General features: G+C 41.7%; 1 protein-coding gene across 2 annotated transcripts in view; it reads left to right on the forward strand.

Moving 5' to 3' along the window:
* The first annotated feature begins 8,966 nt into the window (after window positions 1-8,966).
* The window catches only part of slc5a2 (solute carrier family 5 member 2), a 55,453-nt gene continuing 44,406 nt past the window's right edge, over window positions 8,967-20,013 (forward strand). Inside the window, exons 1-2 of one of the 2 annotated variants that reach the window (XM_059973165.1) lie at window positions 9,020-9,158; window positions 13,046-13,279. In XM_059973165.1, the coding sequence (XP_059829148.1) occupies window positions 13,079-13,279 (201 nt within the window). In that variant the 5' untranslated portion in view covers window positions 9,020-9,158; window positions 13,046-13,078. Of the gene's footprint in view, window positions 9,159-13,045; window positions 13,280-20,013 lie in introns of both variants that reach the window. The other variant, XM_059973166.1, reaches the window with a different exon arrangement.

The raw sequence follows: 20,013 nt of genomic DNA on the forward strand, positions 1-20,013 counted from the left end.
TAATGGAGAACAAAGAAAGAGTGGCTGAAGTCTTTAAATATTTAATATCAGTTTTCATTGTGGAAGACGCCAGCAGTATGCCAGAAATTCAAGAGTGTCGGGGGACAGAGGTGAGTGTAGTTGTTGTTACTAAGGAGAAGGTGCCTGGGAAACTGAATGGTCTGAAGGTAGATGAGTCAGATGGACTATACCCCAGGTTCTGAAAGAGGTAACTGATGAAGTTGTGGAGACATTAATAGTGACATTTCAAGAACCATCAGAGTCTGGAATGGTTTCAGAGGATTGGAAAATGTCACTCCACCCTTTAGGAAGGGAGGAGGCAAAAGACAGGAAATTATTGGCCAAAGCTCAGTGATTTGTAAGATGTTGGAGTCCATTATTAATGATGAGCTTTTAGAGTACTTGAAGACACATGATAAAATAAGCCAAAGTCAGCATTCCTTAAGAGGAAATCTTGCCTGACAAAGCTGGTGGAATCCTTTGAGGAAATAACAGGCAAGTTAGATAAAGGAGAATCAGGGGATGTTGTTTAATTGGATTTTCAGAAGGCCTTTGACAAGGCTGCTAAACAAAGCAAGTGCCCAATGTATTACAGGAAAGACACTAGCGTGGATAGAAGATTGGCTGACCGGCAGAAGGCTAAGAGTAGAAACAGAGGGGACCTTCTGAGCTGGTGACTAGTGGTATTCAGCAGGGATTGGCATTGGGACCACTTCTCATGTTATATGTCAATGATTTGGCTGGTGGAATTGATGGCTTTGTGGCAAAGTTTGCAGACTATACAAAGATAGGTGGGGGGGCAAATAGTGTTGAGGAAGCAGGGAGTCTGAAAAAGGACCTAGACAGATTGGGAGAATGGGCAAAGAAGTGGCTGATGGAATATAGTGTAGGGAAGTGTAAGGTCATGCACTTTGGTAAAGGAATGAAGGTGTAGCTGTTGTCTAAATGGGGAGAAGATTCAAAGATCAGAAAGGCAAAAGGGAATTAAGAGTCCTAGTACAGGATTCCCTGAAGATTAACCTGCAGTTTGAGCTGGTGGTAAGGAAGGCAAATACAATATTAGCATTAATTTTGATAGGATTAGAATATAAAAGTGAGGATGTAATGCTGAAACTTTATAAGTGGTTAGACCACACAGAGTATTGTGAGCAATTTTGGACTGTTAATGGCTCTGGGTCTGTACTCAATAGAATTTAGAAGAATGAGGAGGGATTTCATTGAATCCTATCAAATATTGAAAGGCCCAGATAGCATAGGTGTGGAAAGGATGTTTCCAACAATGGGGAAGTCTGGGACCAGAGGGCACAGCCTCAGAATAGAAGGAGGTCGCTTTACGACAGAGATGAGCAGAATTTTTTTTAACCAGAGGGTGGTGAATCTGTGGAACTCATGGCTGTAGAGGCCAAGCCATTGGGTATTGGGCGATGAAGAGTAGTTACCTGAATTGCATAGTAAAGAACTTATAAATGAGAACATAAGAAATGCCAGATGTTGGAATCTGGAATATTGCTGGAGCTACTCAGCGGGTCAGGCAGTAGTGGTGAGGGGAATGGACAGTCAATATTTCAGTTAGAGTTGTTTCATGTATGAATCTGTTAAAATTTGAGCAATGTAAGAGGGCTCTCCAGGTGCCAACAGTTACTTTAAATCTGACGAAGGGTCTCAGCCCGAAACGTCGACAGTGCTTCTCCCTATAGATGCTGCCTGGCCTGCTGTGTTCCACCAGCAATTTGTGTTTGTTGGTTTACTTTAAACCTTGTTACCACTGAGGAACAGTCATTACTAACCATGGCACCTAATCAGGCATGTCACTTTACAGCTGAGTGGCATTCACAGATCCTACCATTCAGGAAATATTGAAGAGTTTTCATGTCAGGATAGCTTTAGACTAAATTAGGATTATGTAACAAAACAACAATGAATGGTACAGAGAGCAATTATAGCCTGTTCTTATGTATGACTTGCGTAGAAGAATCTTCACCATGAATATCACAAATTCCATCAAGCTTAGATGAAGCAGCACTCTCGCTATCTGATGACACCACCTTTCACCTTCCTCATTGCCAGTCATATGGAAATTGGCCCAATTTGTCTCCGCCAACCAAAGTTGCTTCCTGAGCTTATCTCATTTGCCTGCATTTGTCCCATAACCTTTTAAATCTTTCCTAACTATAAACACCAACTTAGAAAGTCACCACTACCACGTCCATATAAAGCTATGAAGATGTGAGGGATGCATGAACAGACTCCAGTCCTGTCACAGGGTCTCGGCCCAAAACTTCGACTGTACGTTTTTCCATAGATGCTGCCCGGCCTGCTGAGTTCCTTCCAGCATTTTGTGTGTGGGTGCTGTTTAGTCACTGACAGTTTTTGTTATAGCTTCTTATTTGTTCTTCCATAACCAACTGCAATTTCAAAGGTGCATTTAATGTCAGAGGAATGTATACAATATACATCCTGAAATGCTTTTTCTTGGCAACCATCCACTTATCTATTTAGAAATAACAAGGGCAACATTATGTGCTTCACTTGCACCATTTCCAGTTTATGGTTCAGCGGAGATTTTGGGTTGAGTCAGTTGGATGTAAAATGAAGGACTGAACTAGGGAATATTTTATTGAGACATGCAGCACAGAGTAGGCCCTTCTGGTCCTTTGAGCCATGCTGCCAGCAACCCACTGATTTAACCCTAGCCTAGTCACAGGACAATTTACAATGACCAATTAACCTACTAACCGGTGTATCTTTGGACTGTGGGAGGAAACACAGTTACAGGGAGGATGTACAAGTTCCTTACAGAGGACACTGGAATTGAACTCTGAACTCCGACACTCCAAGCTGTAATAGCGTTGCACTAACGGCTATGCTACTACAGTGCCAGCAATAATAGCTGCTGGAATTTGGCAAAGACACTCTCTTCCGTAAGAATACAGTGATGTTGCCTTGTCAGTGCTGAGTAGGCTACGGTCAATCATGGAAAACCCTGAACATCCTCTGCACAGCACCATCCAGAGACAGAGAAGCAGCTTCAGCGGCAGGTTGCTGTCAATGCAATGCTCCTCAGACAGGATGAAGAGATCATTACTCCCCAACGCCATTCGGCTCTACAATTCAACCACCAGGGGCAAGACATGTTAAAGTGCCGGGGTTAGGACTGAGCTTAAGTTACCACTCAATGCACTTTAGTAAACTATTTAAGAACTTTTTAAAAGCTATTTATTAATGCTTTTTGGGAGGGTGATTTTAGATGCATATCATATTTATACTGAGTTAAATACTGTATGTAATTAGTTTTGCTACAATAAGTGTATGGGCCACTGGAAAAATGTTGAATTTCCCCTTGGGGATGAATAAAGTATCTATCTAATCTAATCTATCATTGACTAGTTGGCTGTCACTAGAACATATGCACTGCTTTAACTTGCAAAAAATACCAAAATATATTAGGAACTTATGTTTAGTGCAATTTCTAATATGAAATATAAGTGTGAGGCTTGTAGGCCAACTCTGAAGGGTTAGATAAGGCTCCTAGTTGACAGATACAGTGAGCAATAAGGGCATGATGAACTGAAGATGGTCTGAGGCTAGTGTGGTCTTGGTGGGATAAGGCACTGAAGATTTGCTTACCATGTGACCATTAAGTTTTTGAATTTAAGGCACTGTATCCAGATTCTTGGGCTTCATAAGACCATAAGATATAGGTGCAAAATTAGTCCATTTGGCCCAACAAGTATGCTCCACTATTTCATCATAGCTGATCTATTTCCCATCTCAGCCCTAATCTTCTGCTTTCCCCCTGTATCCCTTCATGCTATGACTAATCAAAAATCTGTCAACCTTTGCCTTAATGACTTGGCCTCCACCACCGCTTGTGGCAACAAATTCCACAGATTCACCACTTCTTTGGCTAAAGAAGTTCCTCCTCATCTCCATGCCTCTCTACTCTGAGACTGTGCCCTCTGGTCTTAGACTCCCCCACCATAGGAAACATCCTCTCCACATCCACTTTATCGAGGCCTTTCAATATTCAGTAGGTTTCAATGAGGTCACCCCTCATTCTTCTGAATTCTAGTGAATATGGGCCTAGAGCCATCAAATGCTTTTCATATTCCTTTCAATCCCAGAATCATTTTCATGAACCTCCTTTGAACATTCTCCAAAATTAATACATCTTTTCTTAGATTATGGGCCCAAAACTGCTCACAACACTCCGTGAGTCCTCACTGGTGCGTTATGAAGTCTCAACATTACATTACAAACAAGAGAAAATCTGCAGATGCTGGAAATCCAAACAACACGTGCAAATTGCTGGAAGTACTGATGACGGGTCTTGGTCTGAACCATCAACTGTACTCTTTTCTATAGATGCTGCCTGACCTGCTGAGTTCCTCCAGCATTTAGTGCGTGTTGCTCAACGTTACATCCTTGATTTGATATTCCAACGAACAGCACAGGTTAAGGCTTCAGCGGTATCACTAGTTGTAGTACAGCACACCACTGTCTTCCAAGACTTATGGAAGCATTTCTGGTTCACTGCAGAAACAGATCATCTCCCCAAAGCCTCAAGTTTGTTTGGAGAAATGTAGAACCTTCTTCCCCTAAGGTACATTGGGTCACAATGGTTTATCCCTTTCCCTTTAAAAGGTGTGGGTTGGCTTGGGTTGTCAGTGCTCATGGAACTGCACTATTGTGGGGGAAAGCAAATGAACACCACAGGTTATGGTAAACTGCTACTGAACCACCACAATCCTGGATGACATTGAACAGCTGAGCGACCAGCCTACAAGTATCCCTGGTAATTGTAGTGCAGCTGAAGACAAGATGTCAAGTACCCCAACAAACTCTAGGAGGACACTCTGTCAGCCAGAGTGAAACACAGAATAAAGAAGCACACAGTGAAGGAAGGTCACATGAGAGGCAACTGGTGAGAGTACAGCTAGGACAGCTTTCTAGCTACTATATGCAATTTGACCATGAGAAACAGAACAAACAGGATAAGGGTGTCTGGAAATGGTTATGCTGGGACCACATGATGAGAAAAATATGAACAAGTATCCTTATAATTGAGAACTCTCTCACCCAGGCATTCCCAACCTGGGGTCTGGAGACCTTTTTCTAAATGGTATTGGTTCATGGCATTAAAAAGGCTGGGGACCCCTGCTCTAGCCTGATTGATAAAGAAAATGTAAACACAAGGGATTTTGAAGATGCTGGAAATCTTGAGCAATACACACAAAATGCCAGAGGAGCTCAGCAAGTCAGGCAGCATCTATGAAGAGGAATAAACAAATCCATAGATGCTGCCTGACTTGCTCAGTTCTTCTAGCATTTCGTGCCTGTTAAGAAATAAGCTGTGTTTTCTTTAACCAGTTCTTGGAAGAGTGACAACTTGATATGATTGACTTCAGAATCATGAGAACCTAGGCTGAGGTAAGAGCAGAGAATGGAAGACATATAAAAGGAAGGGCAAGCTGAGATAGCGGGAGCGATAACCCAGGAAGGAGGGCCCAGATTGAGAACTCAGGAGATTGCAATGTTCTTGCAGTGAAACAGGCCACTTTTATCTCAAGTAGTTAGCATTTAAATCCAACCCCTGAAACAAGTGATTTAATATGAGATATGGTAAAGCTGGAACAGTAGGTCAAATGCAAACTTTTTAAAAGTCATTGGTACACATATATAATGTTAATAAAGAGTGATAATTAACATTAAGTTGTTCTAAATCTTCATTTAGAGCCTCTTTGTTTTACACGTCAGTTGATAGCCTATAGAGGCAATAGGGTCAATAGCTATATCTCAGCTAACCTGGATATTTTCACCATAGCTGGTCTCAACCTTACTAATCCACCTGCCACTTCACTGCTTGGCTAAAGTTTCCACTGTAATTTAGATTGAAAACATTGGGCAATTAAATAAAAGCGCTGTTTGTGCTAAGTTTTTTATACAGTTTAGTTTTTATCAAAGGAATGGTTTCGAATTCCAGAACTCCCTCGGAGGGCAGCATGTTGTGCTATCAGTTGAGCAGCAAGTCCCCTGTAACCCAGCCTGGATGTGGAACAAGGACGTGTTGTGACTGTATTGCTTTCACTCATAAATCTGAAAATCATAAAGTCATTGTTAGAAAAAAGATTATTCAAACTAAAATGAAAGGCTAAGTTCAATCAGAAGAATTGAATGTTCTCTAGATTTTTTTGTCTCCAACTGAAACATTATTCATTAAATGTTATTCTTTCCACAGTATGTTATGGGAGAAGAGTGTCCTGAGAATTTTAATATAGAGGATGAGGTTTTGTGTTCACAGGCATTTTCTAGTCTCAGCATATAGTTGGTTCCTAATTAACCTTAACAAGGCTTCAGTGACCAAGCTTAATCTGAATAGGATGGCAGAGTCCATAGCTCACATTTATTCATGTGGTAAGGAGCACCTCTGTGTGAAGATAAATTGCCATTGAACTTGGTTGAGTGCTAGTTCTTTTTAAACTTCAGCAGCACAGCACAGTTAATTTTTAAAAGTTAATTTAAAATTGATCGCATCCGATTAGCTGCAACATTCTATCAGCTAATGCAGAGAATCAGTCTTTTTGAAACAGTAGTGTCAGCATTGCAAGGAAAATGTAAATGATTTTATATGGCTGGTGACATAAAAATAATACTCTACTAACCTAAACAACCAGAGTTCAACAAACTCAAAGTACATTGCAGATGCTGTGGTCAAATCAACACATACAAAAGCTGGATGAACTCAGCAGGTCGGGCAGCATCCGTTGAAATGAGCAGTCAATGTTTTGGGCCGAGACGTTGACTGCTCATTTCAACAGATGCTGCCCAAACTGCTGAGTTCATCCAGCTTTTGTACAGAGTTCAACAAAGCTGTCTATGTGAATTAACCAGCTCACAGTACTATGTTATGAGTACCAGACTAAGCATACCTAAAGATTATGTGGAAAACTCTGTTCGTGAAGATTTATAAGGTATTTATCCTTTTGAATCAGAGCATTATCGTGACACGGGCAATGCCCTTCTCTTCAGTAAAAGTTACTCCAACATGCAAAGAATGTGAGTTCTTTAATTCTGCACCAGCCTTTCTACTGCATAATTTCCCGGTAATCTTTCTGTTGTTAAATCATTTATTCTCTTGTATAAAAGTATCTACAGCTCAACAGCACCTAAGGTTTGCTTTATTAGCTAGTGCTAATATCTTGACCTCTGGGTAAAGACCATGAATATGACATAGATTCCAACATGAACTATGACCTTTCACTGTACCCTGTCTTCCCAGGAGTTTTTAGATTTGTTGGATGATACCCTGAATCCAGCAGGGAAAGCAACATGTCACCCAGCACTCCAGGATACAATGTCTAGTTTCTTGCCTATAGTTAAAACTTTCCTTTTCTTTTTGGGTGGTCTCAGTGCAGATGCCTTGGACAGCCTTCTATTGCTCCATTCTCCATCCATATATCAAATACTTTTTACACAGTAGATATCTACTTTTTAACTCCAGGTATTCAATGAAATGTTTACCTCACCTTTCTCTGGAAATGTTTCCACTTACTTTCTTACTGAATTTCTACTTACTTTCTGGCTGACTCTCCAAATTCTCTTAACTATCTAGCAGTATGGTAATATACTTGTCCAGTCATGCCAGACTGGCAGTTTTTCCAGACCATTGGGTATTATTTCTATCAAGAGCCAAACACAATGTTTTTCCCTTTTGTCACATGTTCAATAGTAGTGTAATTTTTTCAATGAATTGATATGTTTTAAATGAAGCAGAAGACGAACTAACATTCCAGACCCCAACTCCAACTGCAAATCTTACCGCAATCTTTGACCACTGGTCTTCCAGACCCCACATCTCCAGCTTCATAGCCAGCCCACAATCCACACCCCAGCACTGAGTGCCTACTGCACCCTTTGACTCAGGCCACACTCCCCACTTGCTCTCTGGAAACATAACATACATTCCAAATTAGTGAGTGATCCAGATGTTGAACTATCAGCATCCCTGAAAAATTGGATGCTTTTTTTTATTACACATAGATGTTGAAGGTCCTGTAAAGAATCACTTAGGAAGAAATCCACTGTTACCAAGACTTAATTTTGTTCTACTTGACAACACACACAAAATGCTGGGAAGAACTCAACAGGTCAGGCAGCATCTATGGAGAGGAATAAAGAGTTGATGTATCAGGCCAAGACCCTTCATCAGGACTGGAAAGGACAGGGGAGAAAACAGAATAAGAAAGTGGGGGAGGAGAGGGCGGACAAGTTATAAGGAGATAGGTGAATCCAGGGAGGGGGGGGGATGAAGCAAGGAGCTGGGAAGTTATAGGTGGAAAAAGTCAAGGGCTGAAGAAGAAGGAATCTGAGATTTGGCCATGGAAGTAAGGGGAGGAGGAGGGGCAGCAGAGATAGGTTATGGGCAGGTGAGGAGAAGAGAAAGGCTATGAGGGGAGCCAAAATAGGGAATGGTAGAGGAGTTAAGGAGGAGTGGGAAAAATTACTGGAAGTTGTAGAAATTGATGCTTATGCCATCAGGTTGAAAGCTACCCTAACAGAATATGAGGTGCTGCTCCTCCAACTTGAGAGAGGCCTCATCATGACAGTAGAGGAGATACCTGTGTGCCAAGTTAAGTTAAAACTGTGAACTTTAATTTGAATTTAAGCTATCAAATATTAATGCCTTCTTTGTTAGTTTCCAAAAACATTATCACAGTAAGTAAATTTCCCAACAGAGATCTGGACTGGTACCTGACCAATCTGCCTCAATACCATAGCATAGTAATTCAATAAGATCCTTTTCAATAAAATCTGATGTTTGAACAACTAAGAACGTCTCCCTTGAGTGACAACTAATGTTGAATTGGAAAGTTTTTGGCACTCAGTAACCTATTAAACGTGATTGGTTCAATCATTACTCATTAGCTTTGTATTAATAGGCCAGCCTCTCATAATATCAGGTATTATCTCAACGTCTTTCTTGGCTGGTGCATTCCCCATCTACATACTGAGCTGAAATGAAGCCTTCTGCATCTCCAACAATCAATGCATCTCCAACAGTCATTGCATCTCCAACCCAAGCTGCGCTCATCAACAATGCTGCAGATATCAGTGTGATCACCCTGTACTTTGTTTTAGTCATTGGCATTGGATTGTGGGTAAGTATTTACTCCCTCATCTTTCTTGAGTTATCTTCTTCTTGGATATTTACCCTTGTGCAAAATCGTTACGCTTTGAGCATATTTTGGTTAAATGTCTATTCTCCATGAAGTTCTGATTAGAGTAGCTCACCCTTGGATTCAGTTATGATATTGTGTTTTTGGGTTTGGATCTGGTACTCTACAGTTAAACAGCCAAGTTCATTCCTACTGAACAGAAGCAAGTAAGGATATAGGAAATCGAAGGAGGAGTAGGCTATTTGGACTCATTGCTATTCAATAAAATTATGAATGATTTTGTACCTCAGCCCCAATTACCTGTGCTAACATTACATCCCTCGATTACTCTCTATATACTAAACCTTAAGGTCCTTTTGGGTACTGATTGACAAATCTTCTGTAACTGCTGATGAGATACCAACCATCCCAACTTCACCTTTCTTCAGGCCTAATCTAAATTCATCCCCTCTAAATACACCAATCCCAACCTTATCACAAACTCGCAGGCAAGGGCAGTGCTGTTGCAGTCTGGTGAACTGACCTCTACCTTGCTGAGGCCAAATGATAGCTTTCAGAAACTTCTTCTTACCTACCCCATGCACAGGACCCCACTAAGAAGCACCAGCCATTGTGTCACACACTATCACCAACCTCATCAGCTCTGGTGATCTTCCACCCACTGCCACCAAAGTCAGAGAACAAAGAACAGTACAGCACAATACAGACCCTTCAGCCCATAATGCTGTGCTGACCCTTTAACCTTCTCCAAGATCTATCTAACCCTTCTCTTCCACATAGCCTCCCTCCCATTTTCCTTTCATCATCTGTCTATCCAGGAGATTCAATATGACCCTAATATATCTGCCTGGCAGTGTTGCCACACATCTACCACTCTGTGTAAAAAAAAAATACTGCCTCTAACTTAACCCCATACTTTCCTTCCAACATCTTAAACTTATGCCATTTCCCTCCACCAGAACTATGCCTCCCTCTCATATTGTACACCTCTATCAAGTCAGCTTTCATCGTCCTTCTTTCCAAAGAGAAAAACTCCAGCTCGCTCAAACTGTCCTCATAAGGCATGCTTTCTTATCCAAGAATTATCCTGGTAAATCTCCTCTGCACTCTCTCGAAAGGTGCCTATAATGAGGTGGCCAAAACTGAACACAATACTTCAAGAACGAGAGAAAATCTGCAGATGCTGGAAATCAAAGTGATACACTTTAAGTGTGGTCTAACCAAATTTTTATAGAGCTGCAATATTACCTCGTGGCTCTTGAACACAATCCCCAACTAATGAAAGCCAATGCACCAAATGCCTTCTTAGCCAGCCAATCAACTTGCACTGCAACTGTTATGAACCCCATAACTGGGTATCTTACCAGCAAAGATAGGAGTATCCGTTGAAGTCTGATGATACTATTTTTAACAGTATTTATTAGTAAAAATACACAAAAATAATATCAATGCAAATATACGGATAATATACGACATCAATACTAAACCTAAAAGTGCGGGTATAATAATAATCAATAAGAAATAAGCTCTATCATTGTCTAGGGGATAATGAATTGTCCGATGGAAATATAAAGTTCAGTTCAATTCATGCAGGCTGCGGTAGTTGCTGATCACTGTGTTGCAATTGTTGGGGAGAGAGAGAGAGAGTAACTTGCCGACTTTCCTTTTACGATCTTGATCCGTCGATGTGTTGTTTTTGTGGCCATTCACGTATGACCCTTCCGTCCTTTAGCTAGACCGTTCTGTGGAGGACTCATCACCCAGGCAAGGGTGGACACACACACAAGCCCCCACCGGTCTCATAGTGTCTCTCCTGGTGCGTCTGAGGGGTGTTTCCCCAGACCCTAATTTCATTCCCACTCACGGGGTCTCAGGTGTCAATCAGGTTGGGATGATGCAATCCCTCAACCAGACCACTCTGGTTGCCCCCTGAGGGGTTTTAATGAATAGAACAGTACTCAATACACAATTCCTTCTTCAAGAGACAATAGCAGTAATCTCTCTCTTTGTCAATAGGGGACATTCCAACCTTTGTGTATCCCTGTGTTGTCTCTCTCTCATTACTGACATGAGCTGTTTATCTCCCTCATTTCCTGGGCATCAGACCCAAAATAATATCAATTTTGTGATTCTCAAAAAGGGGGGGTGACTTTGGCGATTCTGTACCCTTCTGCCCATCAGAGTTGCTCATCATTTGTAATACCCCCATCCTTCTAAGAATTTTCACCAAAAGGGGGAAATTTAACTAATACAGTCTTACAGAATTTCAAAATCTAACACAACACAAGAGTTTTTCACTACAGAGTAATACAGTTATACATTCAATTTAGCATCTAGATAAACAGTCAGCGAGCACATTATCACCTCCTTTAATTTGCTGTATCTTAATATCAAATTCTTAATAAATTCCTGTAGCATCAGACTCCAATTTAATAACCACATATTTTTATTCCTTTTCTTCAGCAAAACAAAACTAAAGAGTTGTGATCCTAGCTTAAGTGTATATTACAAAATGTAAACCAATACATGTGTGATTATTCTGTAGTACATTACAAAAGTTTATGCAAATACTAATCTTTATTTTACTTTTAAACTTAACAGTCAATCTTCCATGGTGTTGTCTTTATTATTTACATAATTCATCGAAATCCCTTAAAACCAGATTCTGTTATTTAAAGTGGCATTTCGTCAGCCTTTGCCCCTTTTCCACTTAACTCTCACGTGGTTAGCTTGCTCACCAGTGTGGAATAGGCTTTCGCATACTCCTTTCATAGGAGTTATCTTATCACCAATGTTTTCCAAACGTAGCCCATCTTCTGAACTTCAACACAATTCTTTATTTTTAAGCAAGTCATTAGTTTTATCTTCAGGACCCTTCGTTCTATTAGTTTTCAGGTTAATATCTGCAAGTGATCCCTCTTTGTCCAAACAACATTTCAAATTCTGCCTCTTCACAGCACACCCTTGCATAACATTAGCGAGTGGGGTACCTTGACATTCCAAATCAAACTGTATTTGATTCGCAGGCACCTTGTTAACAAGCCATTGTTCCTTCAGCCTGGTTACTGCTTATGACACCAATCCAGACTTTAAATTTTCTTTAGTCAATTTAGGAACTACACTTTTCCCTTCTCCTTCAATAATAATATCCACATCACCACCTTTTATCTCCTCACTAACTTTTAACCCACCTTCTAACACAAACAACTGGGAATTCTCACTTCCCACTAGTACCAAGGTTAACCCTTTCTTCACTGAACCAAGTCCATCTGACCCAAAAGGACTGCATTCCTTTTCAACTGAATCAGATACCTCGGACTTTTCCTGAGTTTCATTACTAGGTTCAGTACCATGTGCATCCACATCTTGAACACACTCAAATGGGACATCTGCCTCTTCCAGGCTTTCAATACCCGTACCCTTTTCAAATTCTAAGTTCCCCTGATCCTCCCAGTTACTCTCTGGGCAACTCCCTTCTGGAGTAAACTCAATCCTGCAGGTTAAAACAACCTCATCTGCTAACCCAGCAGACTCCTTCAAGGTAATGGCATCCTTTTCATCTAGGACTGTCCTTATTTTATTATTGGGACCACCTTTAAATTCTTCAACTTCTTCAAACGGTTCTGTCAAGCCAGACAGATCATCCATGTCCAACCCTGGACCTTCTAACAGCCTTATCTGTTTCTCATTTTTACTCCGTGCCTCTATAAATTCCCTCTTGGTTAAGGGTAGGTCTACCTCCACTCCTTTACTCTCTTTCACCTCCCTATTCTCTGTTTTACCACCCTCTAACCCCTCTTGGTACAGGGTCGGTAAAAACGTCTCAGCCAAATCGATACTGGACTGATTTAAACTGGTCTCTTTCTCAGCTGCCTTTCTCGACGTGCTGCCAGTGATCGCGCATGCAGGATAGATTGTGGAATCTAGGGGCGGGTCTTCAACACTTACAGGCTGGCTCGTCAGCTTCATGGATGAACACACGTCACCACCTGCTAAATCGTTACCAAGAAGGACGTCCACGCCTTTTCTCGGGAATACTGATCGCACCCCTATTTCAACTGGTCCAGATACCAGATCACAATTTATTACGACCCTATGCAAAGGTACAGCTTCTGTCCCTTTTCCTATGCCTCTCAAAACTACCTCTCCCGTCTCAGGACCAAAATCTAGTACCGTGCTGCGAATCAATGACTGCTCAGCTCCAGTATCTCTCCAGATCTGCACTGGAACTGGTGTTTCTCCCTCTTTCACAGACACGGTCCCTTCTGAAATAAATTTCTCACGCCCCTCTCATATTTTATCTACCTGAGGCTTTCTCGTCGATTTGCTGATCGACACAATACACCCTGTAGGGACTACTGCGTTCCCTTTTCCTGTCTCCTTCCTCGGAGCAAAGCACTTAGATGCAATATGACCCACCTTTCCACAATTAAAACAGGTCAAGCCAGGACCCCTCCTGCCATCTTGCCTGTCTTCCTCCTTATTTTTACCACTAGCTCCTGGCTGAATTTCTACGGGCTTTCTCTACCATTCCTACAGTCTTTCTGGTAACTCTTAGTCGAGGAAAACTTTGTCTTGTGGGTTAGGGCATATTCATCTGCGAACCTGGCAAATTCTGATATAGACTTATTCGGCTTCTCGTTCAAATACATCCGGATATCATCCAAAACACAACCTTTAAATTCCTCAATCAGAATTAACTCCCTGAAATGCCGAAAATCCTTTTCCACCCTTTCTGCCGCATACCAACGATCCAAGAGCACACCCTTCTCATAGGCAAACTCTACATATGTCTAATTCCACATTTTCTTTAAATCTCTGAACTTTTGTCTATATGCCTCAGGTACCAATTCGTAGGCCCATAGAATGGCCTGTTTTACTTCCTCATAATTCTCATACTCCTCCTCCTCCACAGACAATGCCGCATATGCCCGTTGTGCCTTCCCTTTTAACACACTTTGTAACAATGCCACCCACTGATCTCTGGGCCACTCCTAATTCACTGCCACCTTTTCAAAATGCAAAAAGTAACTATCAACATCCGTCTCCTCGAACGGAGGTACTAACCTAAACCCTACTAACATTAAACATCTCCTCTCGGTCTGCCCCTTGAGCTCTTCACTCTTGCCTTAACTTCTCCATGTCCAGCTCATGCTGCCTCTGTTTCTCCTTCTCCCTCTGGTTTTCAGCTCCTTTTCAGCTACTTCCAGCTGTTTTAACCTAATTTCATGCTCCCTCTGCTTTTCTTCTGTGTCTAGCCTCAATTTTTCCAACTCTAACTGAACCGTCCCCCTAGCTGGTACCTTTTCAGGGGTAGGTTCCACTACCTCAGCCGAAAACACCTCCTTATTAACATAATACTGAGCTATGGCCCTCTGTATCTCCCACTTTTTCATTGATGACTTCACCTCTGTGAGTTTTAATCTTTTCGCAATATTTACCAAGTCCGACTTTGAGGCATCCTCTAGCACCTCCAGAGTCAGGTTTTTTGTAAATTCATCTACGTCCGTCTTTGCTGGTTTCCCGTCTGGTTACCCGCACAACCAGATCCAAGTCTGGACTTAAAAGCCCGATTTACTGGCCCTCCAATTAGGTATCAAATCCCGGACGAGCCCCCAAGTTGATACGAATCCCGTAACTGGGTATCTTACCAGCAAAGATAGGAGTATCTGTTGAAGTCTGATGATACTATTTTTAACAGTATTTATCAGTAAAAATACACAAAAATATTATCAATGCAAATATACAGATAATATACGACATCAATACTAAACCTAAAAGTGCAGGTATAATAATAATCAATAAGAAATAAGCTCTATTGTTGTCTAGGGGATAATGAATTGTCCGATGGAAATATAAATTTCAGTTCAGTTCATGCAGGCTGCGGTAGTTGCTGATCACTGTGTTGCAATTGTTGGAGAGAGAGAGAGAGAGAGAGAGAGAGAGAGAGAGAGGGAGAGAGTAACTTGCCGACTTTCCTTTTACGATCTTGATCCGTCGATGCATTGTTTTTGTGGCCATTCACGTATGACCCTTCCGTCCTTTAGCTAGACCGTTCCGTGGAGGACTCATCACCCAGGCAAGGGTGGACACACACACAAGCCCCCACCGGTCTCATAGCGTCTCTCCTGGTGCGTCTGAGGGGTGTTCCCCAGACCCTACTTTTATCCCCACTCACAGGGTCTCAGGTGTCAATCAGGTTGGGATGATGCAATCCCTCAACCAGACCACTCTGGTTGCCCCCTGAGGGGTTTCAATGAATAGAACAGTACTCAATACATAATTCCTTCTTCAAGAGACAATAGCAGTAATCTCTCTCTCTGTCAATAGGGGACATTCCAACCTTCGTGTATCCATGTGTTGTCTCTCTCTCATTACTGACATGAGCTGTTTATCTCTCTCATTTCCTGGGTATCAGACCCGAAATAATATCAATTTTGTGATTCTCAAAAAGGGATTCTCAAAAAGACTTTGGCGATTCTGTACCCTTCTGCCCATCAGAGTTGCTCATCGTTCATAACACAACATTGAGGGATCTATGGACATGAACTCCAACACTCCTCTGTTCCTCCATACTGTTAAGAATACTGCCATTAACCCTAGCTTCTGCCTTCAAGTTTGTCCTAAAGTGAATCACTTCACACTTCTGAGTTGAACTCCACCTACCACTTCTCAGCTCAGCTCTAAATCTTACTAATGTCTGCTGTAAGCTACAACACCCTTCTACACTATCCACACAACATCACCAACCTTTGTGTTATCTGCAAACTTACTGAATCACCTTCCCACTTCTATAAAAATTCCGAAGAGTAAGAATCTCAGAGCGGATCCCAGTGGAACACCACTGGTCACTGACCTCCAGACAGACAATGCTCTGTCTACAACTACTCTCTGTCTTCTATTGGCAAGCCAATTCTGAATACACACAGCTAAGTTTCCAAAGATCCCAAGCCTCCTGAATTTTTGAATGAGCCTGGAGAGGAGAACCTTGTCAATTGCTTTTTTTAATGGTTTTTATTGAATTTCTTTGCTTTAAGACTTCCTGAAAGGTGATGAATCTTAAGATTGTATATCGTATACATACTTTGATAATACATGTGCCTTGAACTTTGAACCCTAGTCTCTCCTAGTTCAAGCACCCTACCATCCTTAGACACAACCTTCATATGATTCCACTGACTTATTCTGTCCAACAGTGGAACACAGATCCACTGAACGCACTGTTTAGAGATTCATTACTCCATTAAAAATGCTATTTCAATCCCTCTACCAGGATTCAGCTCCACTGCCCCACTGCAGTACTCCTGATGTTCTTGGTGTTTTGTAAAAAGAACAATTCTATTGCCCATGCAAGAATCCAAAATGGCTGCCTCATTCTGAGATAGTTCTCTTTGCACCACACCAGGATACATTACTCCCCACAAATGCAATATTTTCTTAGTACCATACCAGATTGCCATTTCTTACTCTGTATTGATGCAGCATTACTCTGCTGATAATGACAGACAGATCCTTTGATCTATCCTGCAGATTGTTCATCTGTTCCATACAGACTCAGGTTATATGATTCTTCAGGGTTTGAAATGGGGAATCCATTTTGCTTCTTCGTATGGATTGCAGGTTCACTGCCACATATTGTATTGATCCAAATGGATTACAATCCCACTGTCTCATACATTTGTGTTACAATGACATATATGTATTACAGTCCCACTGTCTCACTGCAATGGAATTTCTTAACAGAAATGGAACTATTGTTTTGATGAGAGGTAGGTTCCTTTGTGAAATGTCTGGGTATTATCCTATTCTACACATAATAATAGAATAATCTAAAGTAACGAGTGAGAAAGAGACATCATTGCACGGTGGGAGCCATTTGAAAAGGACAAGTCTCGTCGGGGGTGAGTTTTAATTGAGCCATAAAAAGAAGGGAGGTGTAAATGGATTGGCCACTGTTGGAGAGAGGCAGTATTAGAGTGGGAGGCTTTGGGTCAACAGTCTTTGGTGAGAATCAGCTTGGGCAAACACAGGCGGAGGTTCTAAGTAAGTTTCTAGGAAGTTTTTTTTTTCCTTTCTTTGTCTATTAGTACATAGCTAGTGTGTATAATGACAGGCAGACCCTTTGATCTATCCTGCATATTGATCATCTGTCCCATACAGACTCAGGTTATATGCTGGTGTGTAATAGGTCCAGAGTTAGTGGAATGTTCCTTGTGTGAGATATGGGAAAGCTGGGGAGGCCTCCAGTCCCCCTGATTGTCACAATGAACACTGGCAAAGTCTGAACCTGAGTGCAGAGGAAAGACAGACTCACTTCTGGGGACTGTGACCATGGTTCATTCTTAAGGGTTCCAACAAAACTTAAGTGGCTTGGCAGAGCAACTCTGCATGATGTAACATTCTCAAAGTTAGGACCCAGCAAAAAGCGCTAATTGGGACTCCTCTTAAAAAAAAATCACTCAATGCAGGAAGCCTGTGCCAGTTAAAATAAACTTAACAAAATTAAACAGAAAGCACCATGGCTTAATGACTCTCATTAAGATAACAATTAATAAATACAGATACTCTAAAAACCTCAGAGTCCAATACTCTCCAACTTCCCACACAGGCTCGAAGGCCTCATTGTGCTGATGACTACATCTGCACAAAGTGCTTCAAGCTGCTGCTCCTTAGAGACTGTGCTAAGGAACTGGAGCTACAGTTTAATAACCTTCAGCTCATATGGGGGGGGATGAGGAGGTGAAAGATAGGAGCTACAGTGAGGTAGTTAACCCTGTTGCAGGAGGCAGGTACCTGGGAGACCGTCAGGAAAAGGAAAGGGTATGGGCAGCCTGCATGAAGTACAAAGGCCTGAGGCCTTTTCCCTCAGTAATAAGTACTGTATACGGCTTTGGAAACAGTTGTGGGGTCGGGAAACAACCTGCCAGGAAGAAGACACAGCAACCAGGCTCTCCGGCACTGAATCCAGCTCTGTCGTTCAGAAGGGAAGTGAGGCGAAGAGGAGTGCGGCAGTGAAAGGGGATTCCATAGTCAGATGAACAGACAGGAGATTCTGTGGACATGAAATAGAAACCTGGATGGTATTTTGCCTCCCAGGCACCAGGGTCAGCGATGTCTCTGATTCAATCTACAGCATTCTAAAGAGGTGGGGGGGGGGGGGGGTGGTAAGCAGCCAAAAGTCAAGGTACATTTTGGACCCAATGACATAGTTTGGAGAAGGGTGAAGGTCCTGAAGAGAGAATATTGAAAATTAGGTAGAAAGCTGAAAAGCAGGATCCCCCAGGGTAGTAATCTCTGGATTGCTGCCGATGCAATGTGCCAGTGAGGGCAAGCATGGGTTAACTTGGCAGATGAATGTGTGGCCGAGGAATTGGTATAAGGGGCATGATTTCGGATTTCTGGATCATTGGGATCTCCTCTGGTGAAGGTGTGACCTGCACAACAAAGGACAGCTTACACATGAACCCATATCCTTGCGGGCAGGTCTGCTGGAGTTGTTTGGGAGGATTTAAATTAATTAGGCAGTGTAATTGGAACAGAATGATAGGGCTGAAGTTGGGGCAAATGGTATACAAGCAGATGCTGTGTGTAGTGAGACTGTGTGGAAGGACAGGCAGATGATAGGGCAAAATTGTAGTCAATAGGATGAGTTGAATGTAACATGAGGACGATGTAAAAAAGGGTGATGAATACAGGACTTAAGGTGATATACAGTATTTGATTGCATGCAGTACACAGAATAAGGTAGATGATCTTGGAGCACAGTTAGAGTTTGGCAGTTGTGATGCTGTGGACATCGTTGAGTCATAGTTGTGAGCTTAACATCCAAGGGTACATATTTTATCAAAAGGACAGGCAGATAGACGGAGTGGTTGGGGTGACTCTGTTGGTATGAAATGAAGTCATGTCCTTAGAAAGAGGTGACATAGGATTGGAAGGTGTGGATAGAGTTAAAAAATTACAAGGATAAAAACTCACCTTGAGGGGAGTTATAATAGCCAGAATGTGGGATACAAATTACAGCGGGAGATAGAAAAAGCATGTAAAAGTGGGCAATGTTACAACAGTGATGGATTTCAATATGCAGGCAGATTGGGAAAATTATGTTGGTGCTGGATCTCAAGAGAGGGGATTTGTTGAATACCTATGAGATAATTTTCTTATAGTTAGGCCCACTAGTGGAGAGACAATTCTGGATTGGGTGTTGTGTAACCAGATTTGATTAGGGAGCTTAAATAAAGGACCCCTTAGGAGTCAGTAATCATAACAATAAAATTCATGCTGCAGTTTGAGAGGGAGAAGATAATATCAGATGTTTCAGTACTACCATGGAGGAAGGGAAATTACAGAGGCATAAGAGTGGAGCTGACCAAAGTTGATTGGAAGGGGGTATTAGCAGGGATGATGGCAAAACAGCAATGGCTGATATTTTGGGGGTCAATTCAGAAAAAGCAGAATAGATGAAACCTAAAGATGACAAAGTGTTCAAAAGGGACGATGAGGCAACCATGGCTGGCAAGGGAAATCAAAGTCAGCATTAATGGAAATATGAAGGCATATAACATAGCAAAAATTAGTGTGAAATTAGAGCAATGGGAAGCTTTTAAGAACCAACAAAAGGCAACTAAAAAGCCATAAGAAAGGAAAAGATGAAATATGAAGGTAAGCTAGCCAATAATATCAAAGGAGATACCAAAAGTTTATTCAGGTATATAAAGAGTAAAAGAGAGGCAAGAGTGGATACCAGACTGCTGGAAAATGATCCTGGAATGGTAGTGTGGGGGACAAAGAAATGACAGACAAACTTAATAAGTATTTTGCATCAGTCTTCACTGTG

Source organism: Hypanus sabinus, chromosome 6 (assembly GCF_030144855.1).
Source record: "Hypanus sabinus isolate sHypSab1 chromosome 6, sHypSab1.hap1, whole genome shotgun sequence".
NCBI classification, from domain to species: Eukaryota; Metazoa; Chordata; class Chondrichthyes; order Myliobatiformes; family Dasyatidae; genus Hypanus; species Hypanus sabinus.